General features: G+C 39.3%; 1 protein-coding gene across 1 annotated transcript; it reads right to left on the reverse strand.

Moving 5' to 3' along the window:
- Window positions 1-80: 80 nt before the first annotated feature.
- On the reverse strand, window positions 81-20,108 carry elp1 (elongator acetyltransferase complex subunit 1). Its single transcript, XM_087798456.1, has 36 exons — window positions 20,019-20,108; window positions 19,628-19,788; window positions 19,417-19,569; window positions 19,257-19,338; window positions 18,074-18,154; window positions 17,932-18,017; window positions 17,681-17,871; window positions 15,348-15,465; window positions 15,204-15,288; window positions 13,624-13,854; window positions 13,388-13,558; window positions 13,242-13,320; window positions 12,339-12,494; window positions 12,156-12,262; window positions 11,992-12,095; window positions 11,248-11,301; window positions 10,932-11,037; window positions 9,104-9,219; window positions 8,454-8,527; window positions 8,245-8,323; window positions 7,359-7,438; window positions 7,133-7,270; window positions 6,923-7,008; window positions 6,706-6,854; window positions 6,507-6,630; window positions 5,006-5,103; window positions 4,704-4,905; window positions 4,095-4,156; window positions 2,392-2,454; window positions 2,263-2,323; window positions 2,088-2,201; window positions 1,921-2,017; window positions 722-849; window positions 507-655; window positions 368-437; window positions 81-190 (listed from the first exon to the last, which is right to left on the reverse strand). The coding sequence occupies exons 2-36, from the start codon at window positions 19,775-19,777 to the stop codon at window positions 123-125; spliced, it is 3,912 nt and encodes a 1,303-aa protein (XP_087654582.1). The 5' UTR covers window positions 19,778-19,788; window positions 20,019-20,108; the 3' UTR covers window positions 81-122.
- Between the last annotated feature and the right edge of the window lie 1,270 nt (window positions 20,109-21,378).

The following is a 21,378-nucleotide window of genomic DNA, read 5'->3' on the forward strand; positions in this document are numbered from 1 at the left end:
AAAAAAAAACGAATCCCAAACTCCCAGGTGAGTCCAACACACCTGGATCGTTCACCAAGAGAAGGAACTAAACCCAGAAGTATTAGAAACCATCTTTATTATGACACATGTTACGATAGATGCTACTGAAGGACCATCAGCTTCCATCGGACGGAGCTTCTCATCTTGGGCGCCGTCGGGAGGTCGGCGTCTGCAACGACAAACCCGTGTGAGTCCAACACACGGTTCGAGTTCCGTCATCAGAGCTGATCTAAACTCGTCGAGCTGAACCCGAAGATGATGCGTTCAAGAGCAGTAATCTATATTTCCAACAGCACCTAAACGCATCATCTCACGGAGGTCTCTAGAAGAGCGAGGAGGTCCTGACCTGGAGGAGGTTTCTGCTGCTGCTGCAGAGACGCCGCGATGCTGTTGGCCGTCGACTGAGGTCCGGTCAGCTGTGGAGGTAGACGATGGTTCGAATCTTCAGAACGTTTCTTGGGTTCACGAGTCAAACTGACGTTTACCGTGGTTTGGTTGGCGACGCCTTCGGGCCAGACCTCCGGGAGGGCGACCTCCATCGTCTTCAGCGCCTCCTCGTACAGCTGCTGCAGCTTCTCCGCCTGCCGGTCGAACTGGAAGAGGACCAGGGTCTTCAGGAGCGAGTGGACTTCCTCTGTGGACGACAAACAAAAGCCTGGAGCTCTCTACCGCCCCCTGGTGCTCGGCGACGCAGCCGAACCTCTCATCTTGTCCGTGCTGACGATGATCTCGCCCAGAGCGAACATCAGAGCCTTGTCCTCCAGAGCTCCTCCTTCCTTCAGGCTCAGCTTCTTCCTCTCCGCCTTCCTGCGGTTCTTTGAGGTCCTCCTGCACACACACACTCCTTGTAGCAGCACTGAGGTGTTTCACACACACTCAGTTACACAACTAGACACACACACACACATCATTTAGACAAACAACTCGAACAGGAACAACAGCAACAAGAGACACACACACAAGTAATCTAGACAACCAACAACTAGAAACCAACACATTATTTAGATAAGCACAACAGCAACATATATACACACGCAACAACAACTAGAGACACACACACGTCACCTAGACACATGCAACAACTAGAGACAAACACACACCCACATCATTTAGACAAACACAACTCGAACAGGAACAATGGCAACAACGGAGACAAACACACACACAGAAATCATTTAGAAAAGCACAACAGCAACAAATATACACACGTCATCTAAAAACACTCAACAGCAACTGGACACAAACACACACACAAGTCATCTAGACACACACAACAACTAGAGACAAACACACACATAATTTAGAAAAGCACAACAGCAACAAATATACACACACGTTATCTATACACACTCAACAGCAACTGGACACAAACACACAAGTCATCTAGACACACGCAACAACTAGAGACAAACACACACATAATTTAGAAAACACAAAAGCAACAAATATACACACACAAGTTATCTATACACACTCAACAGAAACTGGAAACAAACACACACACAAATCATCTAGACACACGCAACAACTAGACACAAACACACACGCACAAGTTATCTATACACACTCAACAACAACTAGACACAAACACACACAAAATTTAGAAAAGCACAACAGCAACAATAAGACACAAACACACATAATCTAGACACATATCAACTAGTTGACACACAAGCTAGACAAACACCAACAACTAGAGGCACGCACACCACACACATTAGAACTAACGGTACACAAACACCAACAATACGTACACATCATCTAGACACACAACTTCTGTAGACAAACACAATATTAAACAGGATTTCAAACAACTAAATTATCGGGGAGACACGAAGCGTACACACAAGAAACTAAAGCTACAAACACACAAAGTGTGTGTGTTTGTGTGCGTCTTACGAGGAGGTGCGTGAGCTGTGTGAGTACTTGGTGCCGCTCATCACGCTGCTGGCCTCAGAGTACAGTTCGGCGTCGGGACAGTCCGGGCCGTCGTCGTCTGAGGGGATAGAGTCTCGTCGTCATGACGACCAACACGAACGGTTCAAAGAAAGGTCGCGACCTCTTACCCAGCATGTTGAGTCGGGCCTTCTCCTTCTGCTCCCGGACCAGCGCCAGCCTGGTTCTGTGGCGCGTGAAGGTGGACGTCTGCGTCTCCAGGAACTGCGTCTGACCGGCCGCGGCTGTGGAGACACAGGCGAGGTCAGGCTGGTGGTCCGACGCCGGCGTCCAGCCGAGGCTCACCCTCCAGCAGGGCGGGCTTCAGGTTGGTCTCGCTGATGTCCTGCCGGGCGTGCATGTGGATCTGAGGACGGAGAACACGGGAGTCTGGAGAAGACCAGACAAAAAAGGTGCTGATGTTTGAATTCTTACCAGACGAAGAGCTTCTTCCCAGGCGGCTCCGGTGATCAGAGCCAAGATGGCCTCCTCGCAGTCCTGCAGGGACACAGTTTCCTCTGCTTCACTGAACTCTCAACTGATGGAACTCATTAACCTCCACACACAATGGCTGATATTTCCGTCAAAAGTCGAATTAAAAATAAGTGTTTATTTTAAATGAGGGCTTTCAATAACAATTACTAGTTTTAACAGTTTATACCATTTATTTCTTTAAAATTAAACAACTACACACACACAACATTTAGAAAAACACAACAGCAACAATTAGACACAAACCCAGGTCATCTAGAAACGCACAACAACAACTAGACACAAACATCATTTAGACAAACGACAACAACAACAATAAGACGCAAACGCACGTCATCTAGACACACACAACTGGACACACACAGACACATATCCACTAGTTGACACACACACAACTAAACCAAACACAATCTAGACACACACCAACAACTATACACAAACACACACATCATTTGGACAAACACAACAGCAACTATTAGACACAAACAACACATGTCATCTAGACACAAACAACTAGAATCACACAGACGCATATCAACTAGTGACACACATAACTAAACATGCACATTAACTAGACACACACCAACAACTACACAAAAGCACACACATAATTTAGACAAACACAACAGCAACAGTTAGACAAAAACAACACACACAACTAGAATCACGCAGACACATATCAACTAGTTGACACACACAACTAAACATGCACACCAACTAGACACACACACCAACAACTACACAAAAGCACACACATAATTTAGACAAACACAACAGCAACAATTAGACAAAAACAACACACACAACTAGAATCACGCAGACACATATCAACTAGTTGACACACACAACTAAACATGCACACTAACTAGACACACACAAACACATAATTTAGACAAACACAACAGCAACTATTAGACACAAACAACACATGTCATCTAGACAAACACAAGTTGAATCACACAGACACATATCAACTAGTTGACAGACACAACTAAACACACACACCAACAACTACACACACATGATTTAGAAAAACACTACAGTAACTATTAGACACAAACAACACATGTCATCTAGACACACACAACTAGAATCACACAGACACCAACTAGTTGACACACACAACTAAACATGCACACTAACTGGACACACGCAAACACATAATTTAGACAAACACAACAGCAACTATTAGACACAAACAACACATGTCATCTAGACACACACAACTAGAATCACACAGACACATATCAACTAGTTGACAGACACAACTAAACACACACACCAACACACAAACACACACATGGTTTAGAAAAACACAACAGCAACTATTAGACACAAACAACACATGTCATCTAGACACACACAACTAGAATCACACAGACACACATCAACTAGTTGACAGACACAACTAAACACACACACCAACAACTACACACAAACACACACATGGTTTAGAAAAACACAACAGCAACTATTAGACACAAAAAACACATGTCATCTAGACACACACAACTAGAATCACACAAACACACATCAACTAGTTGACACACACAACTAAACACGCACACCAACAACTAAGCACACAACAACAACTACACACAAACACACACACATCATCTAGACAAACAACTTTTATTTAATCTCACTTTAGCGTACTGGTCCAACAGCAGAGCTGCTTCTGTGAACCGCCGTTGTTCAATCAGCTTCTCTGTAAGAAACATCAGTTCATTCATTTTAATAATAAAAATATATATATATATATATATATATATATTCAGTTGTTCTACACAGAGTTGAATATTCAAAGAACAAAAATTTCAAATACTTTTTCAACAATTTTCAACCTTTTACATTCTATATAAATAAGTTGCACCACTGTGATCAGTACTATTATACAAACATCTTTATATTGAATTAAAAATAACACAAATTAAAAATATTGCATATAGAAAATATATTTTTGTATTTATTGGAATAAGAATATAAATTATCAGTCAAAAATATGTGTATTCTTTAATTAAAAAAAACTTTCAATGCACAAATAATTGAATTAACAACAATTTAAATGCTTAAAAAACATTAAAAAAAAATATAAAAGTTTAAAAATGTGAAATTAAATATTCTGATAGCAGCGACGTACTTCTATATTATACTTCCCTTTAACAAGTAAAATAATACCCGTTTGATTCATTAGCTATTCCATCGTTTGTGGCGCCATCTAGCGGTCGACGCGAGTCTCTCGCCAGCTCAGGTACCTGCGAGGTCTCTGGCCAGCAGCGACACCTGCTCGGGCGGCAGCTTCATCTCTTGAGCCACGCAGATGGCGTTCCTCCAGCTGGAGCAGCCGGTGAAGGCCTGCAGCGCCACCATCAGTTCGCCACAGCGCCACAGCAGCAGACCCGCCTGCTCCACCTGCTGCAGCTCCACCAGGTGCTCGGCGTACGAGCAGCTCAGCGTCTGAAGGACCAGAGGATCAGCAGAGACGTCAGGAAGGATCAGAGACGTCAGGAAGGAACGATGTCAGGAAGGAACGCCATGACTCCAGACCGTTGTTTACCTTGTAGTGAGAGGCGTCGCCGCCGTAGATGCGCAGAGCTTCGGTGTAGAGCTTCTGGTCCTTCACCAGCTGCAGGGCCTCCTGGAAGTGATCGTCTCCTGGAACAAAAACTTGTGAGCATCGGTTCAGTCAAGGTCGTCTCCTCGTCCAGGAGCAGCTGCTCTGAGTAAGTAAGTAAGTAATATTTATTTATATAGCGCTTTTCCAGACCAGGGTCACAAAGCGCTTAGACAATCAAAACAATACTCAAAAAAGTACATACTTTAAAGATCAAGATGAGCAAAGTTCCTCTACAGAGCTGGAGAACATAAGTGAGAGTAGAAATGTCTGAACTTGACTAAAGTGAAGATTTTATCAATGTTTTCCACAGAATTTTTATCAATATTTGCAAAACAGTAAAACCTAAAATAATACAGAAAGATGGATTTAAAAAGTTTAAAATTGTGGTAAAATTGTCTAAAAACTAGGTCTTTAAATGATACCATAATAACAAATACTATTAATGCAAGGGGTGTGTATTGTCAAAAATCTGGCAATATGTATCATGATACAGTCAGTGGAAACAATACAATATGTATTGTAGTATATATACGTAGTATTGTCGAGTACTTGACTCTGGTGTAGCAGAATTTACAGACCACATGACTCTTGATGAAGTCATATCTGTTTTCGTTTGTTTTGAAACTTAAATATGTCCAAACATTAGCTTTAAAAGTGGCTGGAGTCACTGTATCCTCTCGTCCTCAGTCATCCCTGGGATCTCGAGGGGTTTCATTGTTCATTTAGCTGCTGAGGACGTAATGACCGAAAGTCTAATCACAACGTTAATTTATACTTTCATGTTAATTAATTAATAAAAATTAAAATAACTGATAAAATAAACTCTGATCTTCAAGTCAAAAATATAATTGATCAGTGTTGAATATTGATACAGTATCGTGCAAAGAAATATTGCGATATTTTTTTCAACATACCTCATTACGAGTGGTGGAAAAAATGAATCGCTGTTAAACTTTATCTTTAATATCTTTAAAACCGTACATTTGTTTTCATGATTAATAATTTAAATAGTTATTTGCCGACATAAGGCTTCGCATCTTAAATTCCAGCCATTTGTGAAGAAGTTTGTCTTTTGGCTCAGCTCTGTAGTTTGTGCTGAGTTATCATAGTTTAATAGCAACACAAAGATGGAAAAAACACTAATACCAGCATATTAATTATAAATTAAACCCTAAAACAAATTTAAAACATGTATTTAAATATAGACCATAAAGGAAATATGAATAAAATATGATTTAAAATACATAAATATAATATAAATATTGATAAAGTGAATACGTTATCGTGACAAATATATGTTGTGATATCTTAGTTTGTCCATATATTCTTACATTCCTACTAATATCTATTCTTTCATCTTCACCTAGATCTGCTCTAAACTCATGTTGATTCATTTCTGTCCCTGGAGTCCACCAGTTGACCTCTGACCCCGGCGACTCACCGCACTTGCTGATGTGACTCAACGCCTTCCTGTAGCGCTTCAGGTGCTTGTCGATGGTGTAGCGCTGGTAGTTCTGCTCCAGGGTCTTCAGCGAGTTCAGGAACGGGAGGTACTCCTTCGGGTCCTGCGGGGGGGGGGACAGAGCTTCACGTCAGCGTCTCCGCCCCAAAAGATTCCACCCGGAACCCAACCCTCGGACCTTCTGGGACTTCTCGGCCACCATCAGCACCAGGTCGAAGTCGTAGGTGCCCAGCGAGTACTCGTACAGGTCGTTGACGTTGACCAGGAACAGGAGGTACTTCAGGGCCTCCTCCGCGCTCACGGCTCCGGGGCCGGCAGGAGGGTTGACTGGAAATGGGGGGGAACAAGATCAGAGGGTTCTGGTTCCAGATGATCATTGGAGGACGAGGGCTCACCTCGGAGCTCGTGGACCTTCTGAAGCGCCACCTCCAGCTCGGGGACGGACTTCTTCACGTGAGCCGTCAGGATGGACAGAAGGAACCTGGAGCGGGTCGGAGAGAAGCGAGGTTTCAATGAAACAAACACTGACCGGTCAGTAGGTGGCGCTGTCAGTCTAAGATTAGATTTAGGGCGCCATCTAGTGGCCTTTAACACTGGAGCCTCACTTGTTGGGGTCCAGAGACTCCATGGCGCTCCGGAGAGAATCACAAACCACGTCCACTTTCTTCAGGCCGGGTCCGACTCTGGGCTGGACGGAGGTTCCGAGAGGAGGAGGGTACATGCTGACGGTGGTGTCGTCCTCCCTGCAGAGGAGGAGGAGGAGGAGGAGGAGGAAGAGGAGGAGGATCAAGAAGAGGAGTTGAAGGAGAAGACTAGGGAGGCGAGTCTTACTTGAGCTCGGTGAGGAAGAGGTTGATGGAGGCGATGGAGTCCAGCTGAGCGAGGAAGACTCCTGTGTTCTCCAGGAAAACCTGCAGGACGAGTCTGGTCAGAAACTACTGCTTTTATTTTGAAATACTACTTTAATTATGAAGTCACTGAAGGAGTCCACAGTTCATTTAAACATGCATTTATTTATTTACTGAATGATTTTTAAATATAATTATGCAAACTGTTTTTTTCCCCACATATCGAGGTGTAAAAAACATTCTTTTTTACGTATTACTTTTTATTACTTAAATATATACATATATATATATAAATATATTTTTACATGCAAAATTAATGAACAGTATTTAAATCATATATACATACATATAAATATATACATACATATAAATATATATATATATATATATATACACACACATATACACAAATACATGTATATACACATACAAATAAATATATATATATATATATATATATATCTATATATGTATACAGACATATACACAAATATATATTTACATACAAGTGTTATCAGTAATTAACATTTTTAGTGTTACATGAGTAATTAAATATATACTATACTAAAGACACCAATATTAACACTTCTATATGATATTTGTTCAAAAGATACAAATTATATTGTTTCTGAGAAAATGTTTATTACTGATAAATACACTAGAATGAACTTGAATTTACTCATAAATTGAATAGTTTATGTATTTTTAATTCACTTATATATATATATATATATATATATATATATATATATATGAATATGTTCAATTAACAATATTTTCAATCAGATTTTCTGCTTGTAAAACATTGAGGTGGAATTTTGCGTCGAGTCGTCACAACATTAAGTTAATAAGTTAATAACTTTGCTTACCTTAGGATTGTGGTCGTAGATGAGGTTCAGGTCGACCCTCAGCTTCCTCATGCTCTCGAACGCTTCTCTGAACCTCAAGCTGTGGACGAGACATCATGATAATGATTATCATGATGATGAAGATGACGACGACGACGACGGCGACGATGATGATGATGATGATGATGATGATGATGATGATGACGATGAAGTCATCGCCTCAGACTCACCTGTCCAGCCACTTCCTGAGCTGAGCCAGAACCAGAGCTCTGTGATGAACCGTCTCCAGGTTCCCGCGAGGCATCTGCACCAACACAAGACCGTTAGAGTCTGGATCCAGGAGGATCAGGAATATTCATCAGTGCCATCGGGATTACAGTACTCAATGCTTGAAAATAACTTTTATTAAAAATTATAATCATTTTATTTTAAGCCTTTTAATACTTGTTTTACTCGTTAGAAATTCCAATTACTTTGTGGCGCCATCTAGCGGTCGATGTGAGTCACACCAACACGTTGTTAACTCAATGAATGAAAATAATATTGAAAGACTATTTTAAATAATTAAATACATAATAATACATTTAAAAAATGTCTGTATTGAAATATAATTATGGAAAAGTAATACTAATTAAATATTGAATTTAGAACATTTGTTTATGAAGTATTGAAAATAAAAATATCTCTATGTGAAGCAAATTTGAGAAATTTTAAATTAAATAAAAAACAAATTCAGCCTTTCAATTTAGAATGAATTTAATTAAATAAAAAAAATGTTAAACAACAACATTTAAATTTAAAAAAGGTTAGTTTCAACAATGCAATATTCTGCTGACACTGCTGACACTGATCCACCTCCACAGAGAAGCGACCCACTGACCTGCAGAACCACTCTGGTGTCACCAGGGACCACCGTGACGATCCTGGACCCTCGCTCCACTCGCCGCAGCGTCTCGTCGCTCTGACCTCCGTCTGACCTCAGCGCCGCCTGCAGCTCTGCAGAGAAGAACACGTGGAGGATGGATCGCTCGGAACCACCTAAGGGTTCTTCTTCTTCTTCAAAGTACTGTATTTTCCGGACTATAAGTCGCTCCGGAGTACAAGTCGCTCCAGCCATAAAATGCATAATAAAGAAGGAAAAAACATATATAAGTCGCACTGGAGTATAAGTCGCATTTTTGGGGGAAATTAATTTGATAAAATCCAACACCAAGAACAGACATGTCATCTTGAAAGGCAATTTAAAATAAAAATAGAATAGAGGCAACAACAGGCTGAATAATTGTACGGTATGTTACGTTACACAACTGAGAACCTGGTATGTTAACATAACATATTAAGAGTTATTCAGAGAACTATAGCATAAATAACATGCTAAGACGTTTACCAAACCATCCATGTAACTCCAAATAACTCAAATCCAATGAAATCTTCATCCTTGGTGTCACGTTTAAACAACTACGTTAACTCCGGAGGTAGAAGATGCGGCGCTTCCTCTTCTACGTCGAAATTATCAAGACAGGCCTATAGCGCCCTCTTGCGGTTTATGTGAAAATAACATCTGAAATGATATACCGGTAATAATGTGTTAATAATTTCACACATAAGTCGCTCCAGAGTATAAGTCGTATAAGTTAAACTATGAAAAAAAATGCGACTTATAGTCCGGAAAATACGGTATATAAATGTTACATAGTGCTGCTTTTAAGCGTCGTTTTGGGCGGTTTCAGAAGTAACAACATTTTTAACGCCGACACAGACCACATGAATTCTGAAAGAAACAGGTGAAAACAGGAGGATGAAGTCGTGATACAGAGTCTCCACTGACCCTCGGCTACATTCATGAATGATAAGCAGGTGAATTTCAAGTGAACAGACAGAAGAATGAAAGGAAGTTGGAGAATAAATGTTTTAAAAAAAAGTCTAAATATTTCACGTAAACTACTCGTGGATTCGACGGACCGGCTGCGCAGCTAAATCCAGAGATAATTGACCTCAAACACATCTCTGAGCGAGAGAAGCGAGATGACGGGAGGCTGAGAGGGAGACAGTGAACGCACCACGGTGCAAACTATGATGGAGAGTGGGAGTTACTTTTTTGTCACACTAGCGCTGAATAATTGTATGTTACGTTACACAACTGAGAACCTGGTATGTTAACATAACATATTAAGAGTTATTCAGAGAACTATAGCATAAATAACTAAGAAGTCTAAAAATGTATTTGATAAAATCCAACACCAAGAACAGACATGTCATCTTGAAAGACAATTTAAAATAAAAATAGAATAGAGGCAACAACAGGCTGAATAATTGTACGGTATGTTACATGACACAACTGAGAACCTGGTATGTTAACATAACATATTAAGAGTTATTCAGAGAACTATAGCATAAATAACATGCTAAGAAGTTTACCAAACCATCCGTGTAACTCCAAATAATTAAAATCCAATTAAATCTTCATCCTCGGTGTCACGTTTAAACAACTAACTAACTACGGAGGTAGAAATTCGTCCAAAAAATGTCGAAATTATCAAGACAGGCCTAGAGCGCCCTCTTGCGGTTTATGTGAAAATAACATGTGAAATGATATACCGGTAATAATGTGTTAATAATTTCACACATAAGTCGCTCCAGAGTATAAGTCGCACCCCCGGACAAACTATGAAAAAAACTGCGACTTGTAGTCCCGGAAAATACGGTACCTTTGAGTGCGAGCGAGCTCAGGTCCAGGCAGCGACACGTGTGCGAGTGCAGCGTGACGAGGAGGAAGTGATCGCAGACGGCGAAGGACGACACGTTGGACGCCAGCTGAGGACAGAAGACGAAGAGTTAGTGACGAGTTGTTGAGGTTTCATGATACAGTGTCGCTATATTCAGAGCTCACTAGGGGGCGCTCTGGCTTTGGATCGATACCAGGTTTCATTACATTCACAGCCCACGATTATATAGCAGAGCGCCATCTAGTGGTCACGAAGACACGGTGTCATGAAGCCTCGTCGACACTGAAGAGCTTCTTACCTCCGTGTCTCCGGCGTACAGGTGCGATCTGTCCGTCAAACCCAGAAGATGCTCCTGGACAGAGAAGGTTTCACAACATTTATTTAAAAAATACATTTAAAATATCAGAATATGAAAGAATCTAACATTTTGACTGTTGAAACTCTTAATTGTTTTAATGAAATTTAGTTTTTTCAGTATTGAATTATACTTTTTTTTTTAATAATTTTATTTGGAAAGGTTGAATTTTTGTATTTTTAATAATTGAATTAAAAATCTGGATATTTTCAGAATTACACATTTTACACATTGAATTATATATTCTTAAAAAAAAATGTTGCTTTAAAAGTGCCAACATGTTTATATTGTATTTTAAACACTACAAATTTTAAATATAATTAATTTAAAAAAAACAACTCTTTTTTAATAATTTAAATAAACAAAGCAAACTATGTGTGAAATAAAAAAAAAAAAATGTTTTATTCAATTATACAAAAAGAAAGAAAAATCTACATTTCAATATAGTCATTTTTTAATTTAATGATTCCATAAAACAGTTAAAACTTCCAATATATAAATACAGTATATAGAATAGTATATAGAAAAAGGAAATACATGATTCAAAATATGATTTAAATAAAAAGAAAAAATAAATTCTATATTCTGACAATAAAGTTGACACAAACATTGATGTATTTATTAAAAAAAAAGGTTTTAATTCAGAATTTTGTCACTTTTAATCTTTAAATGTCACAAAAGTCTCACCTGGTCTTTGACGCAGCAGAGCTCCGTCTGAACGCACAGAACCGGGAAGTTGATCCGACATCCTTCGGAGTTGTACCAGTCGCTCACTGACGGGTCGGCAGAGTCTGGAGAGAAGAGACTCGTAAGAGGAGGTCGAAGTCAACTTTAGCGCTGGAGCAACTGACCCCAGAGCAGCTTCTTGATGGCTCCACTCTCCAGCTGCAGCGCCACCGTGCTGGTCTGAGAGCAGTGAACCAGACTGACCACCTCTCCGTCCACGTCCACCTCAGACCTGGACCAGGAATCGACTCAAGATCAGAGACTTAAGACTGAGATTAGAGCTTTTATTCGACTCGACACAACTTCACCTCACACTGAGTTCCTCTGAGGAGTCCTCGGACACACCCAGCACCAGCAGGGTGGACGAGCCCGGCAGCTGACCCGGTCTGATGCCCAGGAACTTCTCCTCCTGCAGCCACAGAAGCTGACGGAGCTCTAGCGGCTCCTGCTGGTCAACAGCGACTCTGCAAGTAGAAGGAAAAAAAATGTCAAAAGTTAATTTTAAATGGTTTAACTTAACATTTAAAACGTTGAAAATTTGTTTTGGTTTTTTATTGAAATGTTTGTTTAAGGATTTAACATTTGGAATCATTTAATTCAAGCATTTGTTTATTGAAAAGGTTAAATTGGCTTTTTATTGAATAATTCAATGGTTTAATTCTTACAATGAAATGTTGAATATTTTCAGTTGATAATTCAATTTATTTTTACAAAACAAATAAAAATTAATCCAATTATTCAAAATACATTTTCTATGTTGCAGTTTTAATTTGTGGCCTTTTTAATCCAATATAAAAAAAGTTGGCATTATTATATTAACTTTTTATATTGAATTAAAAATAAAACAAATATAATTAAATGTAATAAAAACTTAAATAAAGAATATTACATTTAGAAACGTTATACTGGAATTTCAATAATTGAAAACTATGTTGTTTTATTTTTATTTAAAATGTTGGTATATGAGTGCTAGCTATTTTACATTTAATTTATATATAAATTAAATATTGAATTGAACGATATCAAACTACATGTTAATAAAGAATAATAATTAATTTTGAAAATATTAATTATTAAAAAACAAACAAATCAAACCTTTCAATGTACAATTTTTGACACAAATTATTAAAATAATTAAATGGTTAAACAAAAGACATTTTTCAACATTTTAAATGTTAAATCTTCTGATGTCACTTCCTCATGAAGGTCACCTGAAGGTCTTCTGGAGCACGAGAGGTCGAGACGTCGTCCTGAATCCATCACCCGACGGATCCGTCTGATCTCCTGAGTCTGTTCACGACAAACACTCATCACTGACCTCCCTTCTGTAACAGGCGCCGTCGCCATGGAAACGCACCTTCGCCGTAGACGCACAGAAGTCCACTGGAGGTGAACGCCGCGATCCGATTGGTCCTCTCGGCCTCGTGCAGGAAGGTCACCTGGTTGACGGGAGAGGTCAACTGCAGCTGGAACGAGCACATGGGCGGAGGCACCACGGCGCGCCTGAAGGTCGTCACCAGGATCTTATCTGAGGGCAGGAAGTGATCAACGCACGCGTCACCGTGAAGCCCCGCCCCCTCGCCGCCCCCTCACCTCCGTCGATCACGGCCACGTTGGCGGCGTCGCTGGCGTCCGTCCCCGGACTTCTCTCCGTGGTCCAGCCCCACTCGTAGCAGACGCAGGTCCAGCCGCGGGTCACCATGTGGAGCCGCAGGGGGCGCTCTTGGTCCCAGCTCAGGCTGACGGGAGCCTTCAGGGGGTCCGTGCCGAAGTCCAGAGTCTGTTTCAGGTACCAGTGGTAGTTTCCCACCGTCCAGAGCTGCACTGTTCGTGAGAAGAACAACTTCTTAAAATATTTATATCTCTAAATATTTATCTTCTTTCATTTTAAAACTTATCCTTGTTTAGTGATAGTGTTTCATTAAACAGTATTGTAGTGCAACGTATTATTCAGACCCTAGGATTATATGTTACACTATCAATAATGGGTCTATTTTATACTCAGGTGAATTGGGTTTTTGTAGTATTACTCAGTCAAGTTTTGTAGTATTACTCCGTGAGGTTTTGTAGTATTGCTCAGTGAGGTTTTATAGTATTACTCCATGAGGCTATGAAGTATTACTCCGCAAGTCTTTGTAGTATTACTCATCAAGTCTTTGTAGTATTACTCTGAAGTTTTGTAGTATCACTCAGCAAGTCTTTGTAGTATTACTCTTCAAGTCTTTGTAGTATTACTCTTCAAGTCTTTGTAGTATTACTCTGAAGTTTTGTAGTATCACTCTGAAAGTCTTTGTAGTATTACTCTTCAAGTCTTTGTAGTATTACTCTGAAGTTTTGTAGTATCACTCTGCAAGTCTTTGTAGTATTACTCTTCAAGTCTTTGTAGTATTACTCTTCAAGTCTTTGTAGTATTACTCTGAAGTTTTGTAGTATCACTCTTCAAGTCTCTGTAGTATTACTCCGCAAGTCTTTGTAGTATTACTCTGAAGTTTTGTAGTATCACTCTGCAAGTCTTTATAGTATTACTCTTCAAGTCTTTGTAGTATTACTCTGAAGTTTTGTAGTATTACTCTGCAAGTCTTTGTAGTATTACTCTGAAGTTTTGTAGTATCACTCTGCAAGTCTTTGTAGTATTACTCTGCAAGTCTTAGTAGCATTACTCCGCAAGTCTTTGTAGTATTGCTACGCAAGCCTTATAGTATTACTCCGCAAGTCTTTGTAGTATTGCTATGCAAGTCTTTATAGTATTACTCCGCAAATCTTTGTAGTTTTACTCCGCAAGTCTTTGTAGTAATACTCCGCAATCTTTCTAGTGTCACTCCGCAAGTCTTTGTAGAGGTTCCGTAGTCAGGAGCCTGTAATACTAAGAATACTCAGGGAATAATACTAGAGCCTTACAGAGTAATACTACAAAAACTGGCAGAGTAATACTCTTGGCTAACTAAAGTTGCATGTACCACATAAAATCGGTTCCTGGTCAACAAAAGCAACGAGGATTAAAACATAAGGTTGATTGTTGAGAAAATGTAACTTTTTATTGAACCACTAATTGAATTAAACCTCACGTCAATTTAGAACTGAGAGCGCCACCTACTGATCGCTAAAGTGACATGAAGCCTCATCATCACGTTACTATTCCACCTCACATATCTTTAAACGCTCGTTGAACTCACGGCTGGTGTTTATCAGCTGCTCCTGCGTCTCCTGCAGCCACACGGACAACATGCTGGAGTCGCTGTTCCACATCAGATCCTTCACCTGGAGGACAGTCACGGTTAGAGATCCCTGACCAGAGAACCGGGTCACGATCCACGTACTCTGGCTTGACCGCAGGGCAGCGTGAAGTCTCCGTGCACCAGTCCGTTCTTCTCCAGGAACACCACGCTGTACTTGTTGGGGTGACGCTGCGTGCTCGCCATCACGCTGCCTGAAGGTCTGCGGAGGCAAAATCAAATACCATGTGAACACAAATACATTGTACAGAGATTTTGCACATTTTTAATTTTTATAAAGTCTCAATAATCTGTGAAAAGTTGAAAAAAAAATAACACAAAAAAAAAAGATTTACCGGAAGACCTTGCGGACAAGTAGAAAAGTTACCAAAATTTTGAAAATTTTCTGAAGTCTAAAAATTCGGAAAAACAACCCTAAATTTTTCCAATAGAAAAAGTTCAAAAACATGCACAAAAATCAAAACAAAACAACAATTTTGAATGTTTCTGAATTCTCAAAGTTCTGGGAAAAGAACGACATTTTTCATTTCAAAAAAGTTTTTAAAAATGCTCCAAAATTAACATCTTTGAAAAAGGCAAAAGCTCATCTCCTGGTGGACCACGAAAATTGAATATTGAATATTTTGAAAAACTATTTTCTGCAAGGCTAAAAAATCTGGAAAAAAAACCTGAAATAATGCAGATTCTTTTTCACTCAAACAATTTACAAATAATCCAAGAAAAAAAAAGAAAAGAATTTCTCTAAAAATTGAAAACATCGTACACGTATCGCTCAGTGAAGTTTTGTAGAATCGCTCTGTGAAGTTTTGTAGTAACGCTCCGTAAAGTTTTTTAATATCACTCCGTAAAGTTTTGTAGTATCGCTCTGTGTAGTTTTGTAGTATAGCTCCTTAAAGTTTTTTATTATCACTCCATAAAGTTTTGTAGTATCGCTCAGTGAAGTTTTGTAGTATCGCTACGTAAAGTTTTGTAGTATCGCTCTGTGAGGTTTTGTAGTATTACTCTGATGTTTTGTAGTATCGCTCTGTGAGGTTTTGTGGTATCGCTCTGTGAAGTTACCGGAAGACCTTGCGGACAAGTAGAAAAGTTACCAAAATTTTGAAAATTTTCTGAAGTCTAAAAAATTGGAAAAACAACCCTACATTTTTCCAATAGAAAAAGTTCAAAAACATGCACAAAACAACAATTTTGATTTTGAATGTTTCTGAATTCTCAAAGTTCTGGGAAAAGAACGACATTTTTCATTTCAAAAAGGTTTTTAAAAATGCTCCAAAATTAACATCTTTGAAAAAGGCAAAAGTTCATCTCCTGGTGGAACACGAAAATTACAAAAAAAGGATATGAATATTTTGAAAAACTATTTTCTGCAAGTCTAAAAAATCTGGAAAAAACCCTGAAATAATGCAATTTGTTTTCACTCAAACAATTTACAAATAATCCAAGAAAAGAATTTCTCTAAAAATTGAAAACATCGTACACGTATCGCTCAGTGAAGTTTTGTAGAATCGCTCTGTGAAGTTTTGTAGTATTGCTCTGTAAAGTTTTGTAGTAACGCTCCGTAAAGTTTTTTAATATCACTCCGTAAAGTTTTGTAGTATCGCTCAGTGTAGTTTTGTAGTATCGCTCCATAAAGTTTTGTAGTATCGCTCAGTGTAGTTTTGTAGTATAGCTCCTTAAAGTTTTTTATTATCACTCCATAAAGTTTTGTAGTATCGCTCAGTGAAGTTTTGTAGTATCGCTCTGTGAGGTTTTGTAGTATTACTCTGATGTTTTGTAGTATCGCTCTGTGAGGTTTTGTAGTATTACTCTGATGTTTTGTGGTATCGCTCTGTGAAGTTACCGGAAGACCTTGCGGACAAGTAGAAAAGTTACCAAAATTTTGAAAATTTTCTGAAGTCTAAAAAATTGGAAAAACAACCCTAAATTTTTCCAATAGAAAAAGTTAAAAAACATGCACAAAACAACAATTTTGATTTTGAATGTATCTGAATTCTCAAAGTTCTGGGAAAAGAACAACATTTTTCATTTCAAAAAGGTTTTAAAAATGCTCCAAAATTAACATCTTTGAAAAAGGCAAAAGTTCATCTCCTGGTGGACCACGAAAATTACAAAAAAAGGATATGAATATTTTGAAAAATCTGGAAAAAAAACCCTGAAATAATGCAGATTCTTTTTCACTCAAACAATTTACAAATAATCCAAGAAAAAAAAAAAGGAAAAGAATTTCTCTAAAAATTTAAAACATTTCCGCAAAACCAAAGTTCCAGCACAATAGCAAAAAATGTTACAGAAATATGGAAAAAGCCCGGTCCTAAAAACAGAGATAAAACCTGACACTTTTTTCTTAAATTCATTAAAAAATAGTAATTAAATCGCAAAAGTTCAATAAATTCAAACTCTTAACAACAGAGTCTTACTTCCAGCTCAGTGACTGCTCCAGTCCACTGACGGTCTCGCTGGTGGCCTGCAGGACTCCCTCTCTGTTCCAGACCCGGACCTTCCGGGCGCCAGTCTGAGGACAGAGCGCACTGACGGCGAACAGCTGTCCGTCTCCTCTCCAGGTGACCCTGGGCCGCTGGTCGTCCCACGACGGCGCCGGTTTCACCTCCTGCAGACGAAATCCAGGAGATGAGTTTAAGACTCAAACGTTGAGGGTAAAAAGTCAGACCTGGATCTTCTGCTTCGCCGCCTGTTTCCCCTCAGAGCCGTGGAACTGAGTCTCCTTCTTCCCCCAGCCCACAGTGATGAACTTCCCTGGAACCAAACACACGTTTAGATGTTGGTTTGGATGAGTCGACTCTTCTTCTCACCTTCTCCAAAGTCATCCTGGTGGATTCCTACTTCTGTGATCGGCTCGAAGTGTTTGGTCATCATGATGATGGATCCCTGACCTGCAGACACAAACCATGACTCGTCATCTGAGTATTACTCTGACATGTTTGTAGTATCGCTCTGTGACGTTTTGTAGTATCGCTCTGTGACGTTTTGTAGTATTACTCCGACATTTTGTAGTATCGCTCTATGAGGTTTTGTAGTATTACTCTGAAGTTTTGTTGTATCGCTCTGTGAGGTTTTGTAGTATCGCTCTGTGACGTTTTGTAGTATTACTCCGACATTTTGTAGTATCGCTCTGTGAGGTTTTGTAGTATTACTCTGAAGTTTTGTAGTATCGCTCTGTGAGGTTTTGTAGTATCGCTCTGTGAAGTTTTGTAGTATCGCTCTATGAGGTTTTGTAGTATCGCTCTGTGAAGTTTTGTAGTATTACTCCGACATTTTGTAGTATCGCTCTGTGAGGTTTTGTAGTTTTACTCTGACGTTTTGTAGTATCGCTCTGTGAGGTTTTGTAGTATCGCTCTATGAGTTTTTGTAGTATCACTCTGTGAAGTTTTGTAGTATCGCTCTATGAGGTTTTGTAGTATCACTCTGTGAAGTTTTGTAGTATCGCTCTGTGAAGTTTTGTAGTATCGCTCTGTGAAGTTTTGTAGTATTACTCTGACGTTTTGTAGTATCGCTCTGAGAGGTTTTGTAGTATTGCTCTTTAACGTTTTGTACTATTGCTCTGTGAAGCTTTTGTAGTATCGCTCTGTGAAGTTGTGTAGCATCGCTCAGTAAAGTTTTGTAGTATTACTCTGTGAGGTTTTGTAGTATTGCTCCGTGAAGTTTTGTAGAAACGCTCCGTGAAGTTTTGTAGTAACGCTCTGTGAAGTTTTGTAGTATCGCTCCGAGAAGTTTTGTAGTATCGCTCTGTGACGTTTTGTAGTACAACTCTGTGCCATTTTGTAGCATCACTCTGTGAAGTTTTGTAGTATTGCTCCGTGATGTTTTGTATAACGCTCCGTGCCTTTTTTCTCATATTGCTCGTGAAGTTTTGTAGTATCACTCAGTCAAGTTTTATAGTATCGCTCTGTGAAGTTTTGTAGTATTACTCTGTAAAGTTTCGTAGTATCGCTAAACAGTCCCAGTATAAAACGTGGACCCCTGGACTCAACCCACCAGTCGTGAGAACCACCAGCTCCTCATCAGGACTCCAGCTCATGGACGAGAGTCCGCTGTCGACGCTCCCCACACACTCCAGCTGAGGAACAACCACACACACCTCAACGACGAGAACCTCCACACCAGCGAGACCCTCGGAAAAGACGCGTCAACAAACCTGACTCGTGCTGTAGCTGAAGAGGATCACGTCTCCGTCTGCCGTCGCCAAACACGCCGACTCCAGCTCCGCCAGGTCCTGAAGTCCCACCACGGACCCTCCGCCATCCTCGGGCAGGAACCGGCTCGCCGTCAGGGAGGCTTCGCTCACCGTCTGAGGAGCATCAGAACATCAGACCTGGAGGAGGAGAAGAAGACTGGAGGCGACTCACCTGTCCTGTCCGAGGGTTGAACTCGGTGATGGAGAACTGAGACGCGACCAGGAGACTTCCTGTGTCCGCCCGGACCGACAGACACTGAGGAGATCCTGGACCCTGGAGCTCAGAGCTCCGAGAGCTCTTGAGCAGCTTCAGGTTCCTCATCGTTCCTCAGCCTGGACTCAACAATGAAAGAAACCATCATCATCATCATCATCATCATCATCTCAGGTTGTTAGCATTTAGCAGTTAGCTTCCACTCTCACTATTTAACAACAGATTCCAGATTATAAAGAGCAAAAGTATGAACGACAACAGCAACATGACGTCAGATAATCGTATTTAAACTACTATTTTTTAGTATAATACAGAAACGAGAGAAGGAAAAGTACATGGGACAACTCACCAGATGAGAAACTAGAGTTGCTATAGACGCTGTGAAGAAGTAAAAACAAAATACATGTGGCGCTGTCAGGCTGGTAACCTTTCACCTATGACGTCATAAGAGGCAGCGATATCGCCTCCTGTAGGAATGGAGTGGAGGCGCACCCTTTTTTTTAACCACAGTGAGTACATTACTGTACATAACAATGGTTTTGTTTATTATTATTACTATTATTATTATATATTATATTCAGGCTGTTGCTCCTTAGCTTTGGAATGATCTTCCTCTGTGTTTGATGATCTACTGACTCCTTCAAGAAACATCTTAAGACCTTTTTATTTGTGCTTTTCCCTGATTTTCTGTGACTCCTGTGGTTGTCTTATGTGTTTTGATCTTTTTAAGTATATATTTTAACTATGTATTATTTTTTTAAAACGCTTTGTGACCCTGGTCTAGAAATATCTTTACAAATAACCTTTACTTACTTACTTACTTACAATGTAATGCTACAAAACAAAATGATAACCCTGCAAGATTCTGGCGGTGACTGGGGACGAGAGGATACAGTGGACTCCAGCTGCTTTTAAAGCTGATGTTTTACTGATCAGTTACAACTTCGTCAAGAGTCATGTGGTCTTTAAATTCTGCAACACCAGAGTCAAGTACTCGACAATACTACAAATATACACGTGTTACTACAGTATAACTATATATCTTATCGTTTCCACTGTATCAATACGTGTATCTTATCGCCACGGATTATTTCCAACAAACACGTCTAATCACATCAGCAGCTTTTCTGGAACAAAGTGAAAAATGAGCATGATCACAGATTTATTGTTGTTTTTAATTTAAATTACAAACGTGTGTTTTAAAATGACACAAGACATGAACATGAAAAGCTGAGAAACCTTCTCTCTCTCAAACATCTGGTTTACATGATGAAGAGTCACATGACCTTCATGGTGTTATTACAGGCACAAGTCATATCAAGTATATCATGTGAACTTGTGATTCAAAAATTTTACAGATTTCAGAAAGTAAAAACTTTGAACAAGAAGAAAACCCGTTTTTCTTAACCAATCCAACAATTTTCAACTATAATCCAACAATTTTCAACTATAATCAAACAATTTTCATCTATAATCAAACAATTTTCAACAATAAACAAACTATTTTCTTCTATAATCAAACAATTTTCAACTATAATCAAACCATTTTCAACTTTAATCAAACCATTTTCAACTGAAATCAATCAATTTTCATCCAAACAAACAATTTTTAACTATAATCAAACAATTTTCAACTATAATCCAACAATTTTCAACTATAATCCAACAATTTTCAACTGAAATCAATCAATTTTCATCTAAACAAACAA

The sequence above is a fragment of the Callionymus lyra genome, chromosome 9 (assembly GCF_982586985.1).
Source record: "Callionymus lyra chromosome 9, fCalLyr1.hap1.1, whole genome shotgun sequence".
Taxonomy (NCBI): domain Eukaryota; kingdom Metazoa; phylum Chordata; class Actinopteri; order Syngnathiformes; family Callionymidae; genus Callionymus; species Callionymus lyra.

What these genes read in the sequence shown, in the direction of transcription:
- elp1 (XM_087798456.1), bottom strand. Translation starts at nt 19,777, where the DNA reads ATGAGGAACCTGAAGCTGCTCAAGAGCTCTCGGAGCTCTGAGCTCCAG. An exon ending in GCTGGTGGTTCTCACGACTG is followed by an intron (nt 18,155 to 19,256) that starts GTGGGTTGAGTC and finishes TTGTGTCTGCAG; the next exon opens with GTCAGGGATCCATCATCATG. An exon ending in CAGCACGGACAAGATGAGAG is followed by an intron (nt 656 to 721) that starts GTTCGGCTGCGT and finishes TGTCGTCCACAG; the next exon opens with AGGAAGTCCACTCGCTCCTG.